The 8,788-nt window shown below is 48.6% G+C and overlaps 3 protein-coding genes across 8 annotated transcripts; 1 reads left to right on the forward strand and 2 right to left on the reverse strand.

Annotated features, from left to right (window-relative positions):
- Positions 1–862: 862 nt before the first annotated feature.
- LOC112882989 lies at positions 863–2,892 on the reverse strand. Of its 2 annotated transcripts, none has more exons than XM_025948190.1 (3): positions 1,788–2,892; positions 1,476–1,646; positions 863–1,398 (listed from the first exon to the last, which is right to left on the reverse strand). In XM_025948190.1, exons 1-3 carry the CDS (start codon positions 2,697–2,699, stop codon positions 1,069–1,071), a joined length of 1,413 nt encoding a protein of 470 aa, XP_025803975.1. In that variant the 5' UTR covers positions 2,700–2,892; the 3' UTR covers positions 863–1,068. The 2 variants fall into 2 exon arrangements, with proteins under 2 accessions (XP_025803975.1, XP_025803974.1); XM_025948189.1 differs by having other exon boundaries at positions 1,734–2,892.
- Positions 2,893–2,999: 107 nt separating this feature from the next.
- Positions 3,000–5,300, forward strand: LOC112882990 (GEM-like protein 1). The gene is made up of 4 exons (XM_025948191.1): positions 3,000–3,274; positions 3,388–3,489; positions 4,003–4,277; positions 4,882–5,300. The coding sequence occupies exons 1-4, from the start codon at positions 3,097–3,099 to the stop codon at positions 5,062–5,064; spliced, it is 738 nt and encodes a 245-aa protein (XP_025803976.1). The 5' UTR covers positions 3,000–3,096; the 3' UTR covers positions 5,065–5,300.
- Positions 5,301–5,947: 647 nt separating this feature from the next.
- Positions 5,948–7,582, reverse strand: LOC112881934 (putative F-box/FBD/LRR-repeat protein At1g66290). 5 transcript variants are annotated; one of them, XM_025946867.1, is made up of 3 exons: positions 6,600–7,582; positions 6,287–6,457; positions 5,948–6,158 (listed from the first exon to the last, which is right to left on the reverse strand). In XM_025946867.1, exons 1-3 carry the CDS (start codon positions 7,545–7,547, stop codon positions 6,096–6,098), a joined length of 1,182 nt encoding a protein of 393 aa, XP_025802652.1. In that variant the 5' UTR covers positions 7,548–7,582; the 3' UTR covers positions 5,948–6,095. The 5 variants fall into 5 exon arrangements, 3 of the variants coding, with proteins under 3 accessions (XP_025802652.1, XP_025802651.1, XP_025802653.1); XM_025946866.1 differs by having other exon boundaries at positions 5,948–6,161; XR_003226556.1 differs by having other exon boundaries at positions 6,090–6,161; positions 6,287–6,354.
- Positions 7,583–8,788: the final 1,206 nt, after the last annotated feature.

Raw genomic sequence — 8,788 nt, forward strand, 5'->3', positions numbered from 1 at the left:
AGCTCCGGCATAAAGCACCCCTCCTTCACCATCCCTGATCACGTATCCCCAGCCTCCTTCTCCTGTCCCAGCCATATACGACCCATCCGAGTTAATTTTAACGACATCATCCAGCGGTCTACGCCAATGCTGCACCGATTTGTTTGATACACCGGCATCTTCACTCCACAAATGCATGAACTCCACTGCATTCTTCTCAATCACGTACACCATGTCCTCAGCCCCTCTCCTTTTTTCTCCTTCACGAATCCTATTTCTCTCCTTCCACCATTGCCACAACAGCACGATCAATTTCATCTGTGTTCCTTCTTCCAAGCTCAGGATATATGAAAGAACTTCTAGAGAGGAGGCGCTAACAGCCAACCTCTCTCGGTGCTCTTCCATCTGCAAGCCCTGCCAAATCTTCCTGACATATTTGCATTTGAAAAACAGGTGGCCCCCGTCCTCCGTCGCCCGATTACATACAACACACTTTGTATCGAGCTCCGTCCCCCCCTCCGTTCCAAATTTCGACGAAGGGCCAAACTATTATGTGCAAATCTTCACAAGAAGTGCCTTATTTTGCCAGGACATTTGATTTGCCAAAACTTCTTTCACTCCAGCCTACACCCTGATGCACCGCTTGAAGAAGATGCGATCCCCTTCCTACTACTTCTCTTCTCGTTCAGAAGGCTGACCACCTCTTGCCGATCCGGCTCTGACGCGTTACAATAGAACAGGAGGGTGGTGCCACACCTGATAATTCGTTTGACAGTGCTGGAAAGATGTCACCAGCATGTATCTGAACATTCTTTTTTTTTTTGGTAGAAAGAAACTAGTAGCATCGAGATAATATTCAACCAAAGAAACATGCAGGTTCAGATGGAGCTAATCTAGCATATTCAAGTAAAAGTTGCATAACTAGGATACAAATATGAACCTGAATTCATCAGGCATTTAGGCTAGACGAACAATGTGGCAATTCATTCCCGGAGTTACCACAAATCCTCAGCAAAACATTACGCCTAGGTTAACAATGGCAGAGAAAGAACTCACTAATCCTGATGGTAAGACAAAAGATTGAGGATATTATCTTCGGCTGCATCTAGAAGCGGGTCTGTAAATAACCTCATTGCCACGTTTAAGGTAAACGTGGCAGTCTGCAGATGGATTCCCTCTGAAAACTTTGAGGACATTCTTGCATCCTCTGCTATTTGGTACAACCTTGGGGGCCAGTTTCACAGTCACTTTCGTCAGGGGTGCACATCTGAACAGAAGCTTCAAGAAATCAACTTCATGGCCACTTCCTTTGAAGTTTTTTATTTCTACTACTTCAAGACCCATCAAGGAGATATTCTGACTTCTCCAATTTTGTGGTTGATCACAAGGACAGTCTGGCGGGCACACTTCGTCCTTCCACTGAAAGAGAAGCGAAGCATTGTTAATTCTCCATAGCCAAAAACACATCATACGAAACAACTATACTCGAGAATTACCATATCACGATTAATGACCAGCCTAAGCCTTTGTATAGCATTGCAAATCCTCAGTAGATTCAACACCACTCCTCCATACACATGACCACGTGTATCGAGACATAGCTCCAAAATAGAAAGTTTAGGAAACGGGAACATTTCTTGCAAGTTCCGCTCTTGTAATACACAATACTGTAAATTCATGAAAACCATTTGTCAAATGAAGCATTCCACAAGATAACTTATAATAACAGCAGTAAAACAATTTGCTCAAATTACCGAGACACTCTGTATATCGAAGAGTAAAAGGATGTTAAAGAAAAAGAGACGCACTGATCTTCCTATGTCCAAGCCGAGGATGAAGCCGCTTCGCCCTGTCCCCAACTCCAGACGAACCAGGCGCCAAATCCCGTCGATCCCTACTGCTAATGACTCACCCGGAAGGAGAAACTGGCCATGGGACCAGCACTTCCACGAGAGATTCTCCACCTCAGGCGCCAATAATGACATGCCGAAATCCACGGACACGTCGCTGCGCAAGGTGAATTTCTTCAGCATGGGTGCCACGATGTCAACACCTCGGAGCTGACCGCTGATCACAAGGAGCTCCTCTATGGTCGGCGAGTGGACCGTGATGGTCTCGATTCCCCAACAGTGAATCAACTCTAGAACGCGCAGGTGTGGGCATCGTGAGATCAGGGCACCGGTATCGAAGCGGCCGCTTGTGACGGAGAGCCTCTCCAGCACCGGGAACTCAACGCCTTGCGCCGGCAGTGCTAGGTGGAGCTTGTGAAGGCGCAGCGTGATCGATGTTGCGCGGGGAAAGGAAGGCACCTCGATGGGGACCATTTCATCAGTCTGGACCACCCAGGCTACTACGATGCTCAGGTCCGCCGGGTCCAGACGCGCGGCGGCGCGAAGCAGCGAGGCGACGGCTTCGGCGGGGAGCCTGTCGGTGATCTCGATGTCGAGGAGGGACAGCTTCAGGAGTGCTACCTGGGCGAGGGCGGCTTCGATTGCGCCGTGCGCAATGCCGCGGAAGGAGAGCTCGGGGAGGTGCCTCCAGAGGCCGCTCCCCCACCACCGGCGGCAGAGGGCGCTGGTGCGGGAGGCGGCGGCGGCGCAGCGGAGTCGACCGAGGATCTGGAGGAGCAGGTCGTCGTGGAGCCCGCCGATGAGGTCCAGTCCACCGCCAACGCCGCCCTGGGCGCTGAGGCGGCGGCGGCGGGCGGATCGGGTTTCCATGACAAAAAATGGCTGGAGGCTGGAGCCCTCGGCAAATAGCGCGAATATATCCTGCTCAGGCGAAAAAATCCCGCGCGTCGCTGAGGGGAATCGCGCGGGCCGCTGGGGTTATTTCGGCCCACGGGAGGAAAAAAAAAGCTACTACAACACCACGGTCAACGTGATCGGTGCGAGATCTGAGTCGTCCGTTCCGCCACATGGACGGCGCAGGTCTTCTCCGTGGTCACGCGTTCTTCGCACCGACGTGTCCCGCTCGTCGTCCCCGTGAGCAGTCAACACCTTCCCCAGCGACGCCGACCTCCCCGACCCCAACCAGCTCGCCCCAGTCTGGCAGTCTCCTCCTCCTCCTCCTCCTCCTCCTCCACCTCCCCCTACCGACACCGATCCCCAATCGCCCATGGATCCCAAGCCCGACGCCAACGCGCCCGCGCCCGCGGCCTCGGCGCCGGCGGAGCACGCGGCGTACCCGCGCCTGTCCCCGGAGGAGATGGCGCCGCCGCCGCCGCCCGTCGTGCCGCCGGCAGGCGCTAACCCCTACGTTCTCTCCGCTCCGTCGCCCAACCCACCCGCCAAGAGTGAGCTCCTGCCCGTTGTGTCATGCTCTTCGCTGACAGGTTCTTCTGCTCATCGGTTTTAGTTGCTTTGTGGGTGGCCTGATCGTTCTGGATTTGGGGGTGGATCGCCGCAGGCGCTACGGACAATCTGAGGGAGATGTTCGGCATGGTTGGGAAGAAGTTCAACGAGGCCGCGCGCAAGACTGAGGGCATCGCCGGCGACGTTTGGCAGCACCGTGAGTGCCCCGATTCCTTGGCATGACTACAAATTTGAGTGCTATACACATCACATGGTGACGCATCCAATCACCAATCAGAAGGCAGAAGCACGCCACTAGCGGCTTTGTGGCACGGTATGCAGGGGAGGCGCCACACCACGCCTAAGGTGCGGCGGCCGATTTGGCCGCCACACCTGTGGCGTGAAATGTGTGGTGTGGCGTGGCGTGTTAGGCAGGCATCCAAACAGCCCCTGACTTTGTCATGTTCAGGAATGGTTCAAAAATCCATGTTTCGCAATACGATCAGCAATGCAAATAACTTTTTTTCCACCATTGGCAAAGCCCGAATTTCATTACCAGAAGCAACGAAATTACAAGTTTGTAAGCGTTTTTAGAGGTTTTCTGCACAAAACTCACGTCCCCCTAGTTTTCCTTCATCTGATCTGTCAGCACCCAGGGCTGGACATCACTGAACACCCTAACAGCAATGCAAATAACTGTCAGTACTGTTTGTGGTGTGCATCCCTGCAGTGAAAACTGGATCTAGCATGACGGATACTGCCATGGGGAGGATTGCTCAGATATCAAAGGTCATATCTGAGGGTGGTTACGACAAGATATTTCAGCAGACTTTTGAGTGCTTGCCTGACGAGAAGCTCAAGAAGGCGTATGTGTGCTACCTATCGACATCTCATGGGCCGATCATGGGTGTCCTGTATCTCTCGACTGTCAAGATTGCATTTGGTAGTGACAGCCCGGTGAAATATGTAACTGAGGACAACAAAACCGAGTCATCCTTTTACAAGGTATGGTGCCCGCATCTTTAGTTCCTTCTCTTCAGTATGTGCGATAGAGTATTTCACTCTTCATTGTGTATAGATTATCAGTTTACATTCTCCAGTTATTTGGTACTCTGTTTTGATGCTAAAAAAGGAATACTTCTACCACATGCGGCATGCCTTGGTATGAGAAGTCCTGGTTTTGTTGCATAAGACTAGGTTGACATTTATACTCTATGGCCTGTAACTGGTTGCTAATTATCAACTACTTGAATTCAGATTAAAATCTGCAGATATTGAAATTACAAAGTTGCAAATTCATCTATGGTGAAAGTCACCTGTATAGACAAACATATGGAATTGCAAACTTTTAGAGTACACAACCTGTAATTGGTTTCCTGATTAGCGAGTACTTGATTTCACATTAGTTATCTTCAGTTTTATGTATACAGATTGTGTGTGCTACAAATTTGCTACTTAGAATATTGACCAAATGGAAAACATGAGTTTGTTAGTATTAGTATATAAGCATGTACATATCGCTTTGTTTGAGTTCCTCTGAATTTCGGTCCATTCTTGTGGTTAATTCCTAGTTCCAACTATGCCTGATCATTTATGTGCCCATGAACAGGTTGTTTTACCCATTCCCCACTTGAGATCAGTTAACCCTACGGCAAGTCAACAAAACCCTGCAGAGAGGTATATTCAGGTTGTCACTGTTGATAACCATGAGTTCTGGTTCATGGGTTTCGTGAACTACGATAGTGCTGTGAAGAATCTTCAGGAGGCTGTTCGTGGTGTTCATGGCGCCTAAAGATCGCCTGTGTATTTACACACTTGTCTATGTGGTATGCTCCCTGTAAGGCTGTAAGCCTGTAAATGTGTTTATGCATGGTGCTTGTATAGTTGTGAATCTCGTGTTGAGATGTGTGCCATTGGAGATCACTATGCAGTGCATGCATGTATCTGTAGCATGTTGATACTTCTGGAGAAGTGTCTGTAAATACTGAATGAAGTTGATTGAAATTTGAAGACAGTGTTGTTAATTACCACTCTCTTCGCTAGCTTGTGCTACGAGTGTTTCACCCACCGTGTCCTGGCATACATCACCTGGAATTGGAAATCGACCAAGGCTTTGCCACTGCAAGAGCAGCAGAACGGATCGACAGTGTTCCGAAGGCTGACTAGCTCTTGCCGAATCATCTCCTGATGCCACACCTGCTAGTTTTGTACACTGCTGGAAACATGTCGTCAGCATACAACACCTCCGACCGGTGGCGCTCAGTTTATTTTTCAAGGGAAAGTAGTAGAATCTGGCTAATATCCAACCAAAGAAACATACAGGTTCAGCAAGAGTGAATCTAGCATATGCAGCTAAAAGTTGCATTGCTGGGATACAAATATGAACCTGAATTCATTAGACATTCAGGCTAGATTAACAATGTAGCAATTCATTCAACTGTCCATGACAGGAAACTAAGTCTTCAGAGTTACCACAAATCCTTGCAAAACAATACGGCTAGGTTAACATTGACAGAGAACAATCTTACTAGTTCTAATGGTAAGGCAAAAGATTGAGGATATTTTCTCCAGATGCATCTAGAAGCATATGCAATCATGCGTAGATAACTTCCTTACCATGTTTACGATAAACATGGCATTCCACAGCTGGATTCGCCTTGAAAATATTGTAGGCTTCGTTGCATCCTCTGCTCCTTACTACAACATTGGAGGCCAGTTTCACGATCACTTTCGTCAAGGGTGCACATCTGAACAGAAGCTTCAAGAAATCAACTTCATGGCCACTTCCTCTGAAATTTTCTATTTCTACTTCTTCAAGCCCCGTCAAGGAGATATTCTGACTTCTCCAGTCTGACGATTGATGACAAGGAGGCATGCTTCGCTAATCTGCTGAAAGAGAAGTGAAGCATTGTTAATTCTCAATAGCTAAAAACTCATCGTATGAAACAACAATTCTTAAATATAAGACTGTAACTAAACTTATTTCTCGAATTATATATATTAGGCAGAATTACCGTATCAAGTTGATCGACCAGCTTAAGCCTTTGTATGGCACTGCAAGTCCTTAGTAACTTCAACACCACTGCACCATAAGCATGTCCACGTGTATTGAGGCATAGTTCCAAAACAGAAATGTCAGGAAACTGAAACATTTCTTGCAAGCTCCGCACATGCGTTATATAATGCTGTGATTACATTAAAATCATATGTCAAATGAAGCACTCTAAAGGATAATTCATAGTAACAGACTAACAGTAAACGGTTCGCCGGAATTTCCAAAACTTTGAAATAAAAGAGTAACAGTACGTTAAGAGAATGGAAACGCACCAGTCTTGCTATGTCCAAACCTAGGAGAAAACCACGCTCCTCCCTCCCTAACTTCAGATGAATCAGGCTCCACCTCCACGTCCCAGACGCATCAATCCCTACTGCTTTATGAGGGTCCAACCAGCAAGCAAATCTGCAATTCCAAGAGAGATTCTCAACCGTGGTTGCCAGCAATGACATGCTGAAATCCACAGACACGTCGCTATGCAAGGTGAATTTCTTCAGCAGAGGTGCCACGATGTCAACACCTCGGAGCCGGCGCCCCTCGCCGGTCACAAGAAGCTCCTCGACGGTCGCCGAGTGGACCGTGATGGTGTCGAGAGCCCGACAGCAAATCAACTCTAGCACGCGCAGGCGTGGGCATCGTGAGATCAGGGCACCGGCATCGAAGCGGCAGTTTGTGATGGAGAGCCTCTCCAGCACCGGGAACTCACCACCTCGCGCCGGCGGTGTTTGATGGAGCTGGTTCACGTTGAGCCTGATCGATCTTGCGCGGGCAAAGGAAGGCATCTGGATTCCGATTGGATTAGCCGAATATAATTTGATGCTCAACTCCACCGGGTCCAGATAACGAGCGGCGGTGCGGAGCAGCGAGGCGGCAGCTTCGGCGGAGAGGGAGCTGGGGATATCGATGTCGAGGAGGAACAGCTTTGGGAGGGCGATCTGTGCGAGGGCGGCTTTGACGGCGTCGTACGCGATGCCGCGGAAGTAGTGCTCGGGAAGGTACCTCCAGAGGCCGCGCCACCGGCGGGAGAGGACGCCGGTGCGGACGGCGGCGCCGGCGCAGCGGAGGCGGACGAGGACCTGGATAAGCAGGTCGTCGTTCAGCCCGCTGATGCGGTCCACTTCGCCGCCATCCCCGCCCTGGCATGGCCGCGGCCGGCAGTTGCGCCCAGCTCCGCTTGGCGGCTGCGCGCCGAGACGGCGGCGGCCTGAGGGCGACTCCATGACACGACTGGAGCTCTTGTGTTGTGTTTTGGCAACTGGCAAGTGCTATTTCAGGGTTTCTGTTGTTTCCCAAAATAGCCACGTTAGAAATTGATATTTGATTAATCTACCCTTTCAGTATCAATGCCCCGGTGATTTTATCTAGATGAAATTGTTTCCTTTTTTTTTCTTATTATCTCTTCTATCCTCAAAATCTCAAACATAAGGAATGCAAAGATTTTTAAGACAATTAAAAAGAGACGGGAGAAAAATCGCATTTGCCCGTTATTAAAACACAATGCATTTGCTTCAGTTGGCACAACAATTTAATTAGTCATTTACAAGACCACTAATGCATATTGTCAGCGAAAATATCCAAAGTGTTTGTAAATACAGAATGAAATTTGAAGAGAATGTTGTTTAGCTACTACTCTCTCTGCTAGCTTGTGCTACGAGAGAAACACCCATTCGATGTCCTCGCGAACATCACCTGGAATTGGAAATCGACCAAGGCTTTGCCAGTGCACGAGCAGCAGAACGGCTTGATGATGCCATACCTGTTAGTGTTCCGAAGGCTACCAGCTCTGCCGAACCGGGACGCTTGTGATGCCATACCTGTTAGTTTTGTACAGAGCTGGAAAGATGTTACCAGCACACAACATCTGCGACCGGTGGCACTCAGTTTATTTTTCAGTAGAAACTGTATTCAACCAAAGGAACATTCAGGTCCAGAAGGAGCAAAAATCTAGCATATATGCAGCTTAAAGTTGCATTACTGGGCTACAATTACTACCCTGAATTCATTAGAAATTTAGGGTACACCAACAAATGTGGCAATCCATTCCTGTGACCACGTCAGGAAACAAGTCTACGGATTGCTTACCGCAAATGTTCAGCAAAAACATGACGGCTAGGTTAACTAACACTGACCGGAATAAACTTATACTAGTTCTGAAGGTAAGGCAAAAGATCGAGGGTATTATCTCCAGCTGCATCTAGAAGATTATGCGATCATGCATAGACAACCTCATTGCCGCATTCGTGATAAACATGGCATTCCGCAGCCGGATTCGCCTTGAAAATGTTACAGACTTGCTTGCATGCTCTGCTCCTTGCTACAACATTGGAGACCAGTTTCACGATCACTTTCGTCAGGGGCGCACATCTGAACAGAAGATTGAGAAAATCAACTTCATGGTCCCTCCCTCCGAAATTTTCTATTTCTACTTCTTCAAGACCCATCAAGAAGATATTCTGACTTC

Source organism: Panicum hallii, chromosome 2 (assembly GCF_002211085.1).
Source record: "Panicum hallii strain FIL2 chromosome 2, PHallii_v3.1, whole genome shotgun sequence".
NCBI classification, from domain to species: domain Eukaryota; kingdom Viridiplantae; phylum Streptophyta; class Magnoliopsida; order Poales; family Poaceae; genus Panicum; species Panicum hallii.

What these genes read in the sequence shown, in the direction of transcription:
- LOC112882989 (XM_025948189.1), bottom strand. Translation starts at nt 2,699, where the DNA reads ATGGAAACCCGATCCGCCCGCCGCCGCCGCCTCAGCGCCCAGGGCGGC. An exon ending in TCGATATACAGAGTGTCTCG is followed by an intron (nt 1,647 to 1,733) that starts GTAATTTGAGCA and finishes ATGAATTTACAG; the next exon opens with TATTGTGTATTACAAGAGCG. An exon ending in TGGTCATTAATCGTGATATG is followed by an intron (nt 1,399 to 1,475) that starts GTAATTCTCGAG and finishes CTTCTCTTTCAG; the next exon opens with TGGAAGGACGAAGTGTGCCC.
- LOC112881934 (XM_025946866.1), bottom strand. Translation starts at nt 7,547, where the DNA reads ATGGAGTCGCCCTCAGGCCGCCGCCGTCTCGGCGCGCAGCCGCCAAGC. An exon ending in GTTTGGACATAGCAAGACTG is followed by an intron (nt 6,458 to 6,599) that starts GTGCGTTTCCAT and finishes ATGTAATCACAG; the next exon opens with CATTATATAACGCATGTGCG. An exon ending in TGGTCGATCAACTTGATACG is followed by an intron (nt 6,162 to 6,286) that starts GTAATTCTGCCT and finishes CTTCTCTTTCAG; the next exon opens with CAGATTAGCGAAGCATGCCT.
- LOC112882990 (XM_025948191.1), top strand. Translation starts at nt 3,097, where the DNA reads ATGGATCCCAAGCCCGACGCCAACGCGCCCGCGCCCGCGGCCTCGGCG. An exon ending in GCCCAACCCACCCGCCAAGA is followed by an intron (nt 3,275 to 3,387) that starts GTGAGCTCCTGC and finishes GGATCGCCGCAG; the next exon opens with GCGCTACGGACAATCTGAGG. An exon ending in CGGCGACGTTTGGCAGCACC is followed by an intron (nt 3,490 to 4,002) that starts GTGAGTGCCCCG and finishes GCATCCCTGCAG; the next exon opens with TGAAAACTGGATCTAGCATG.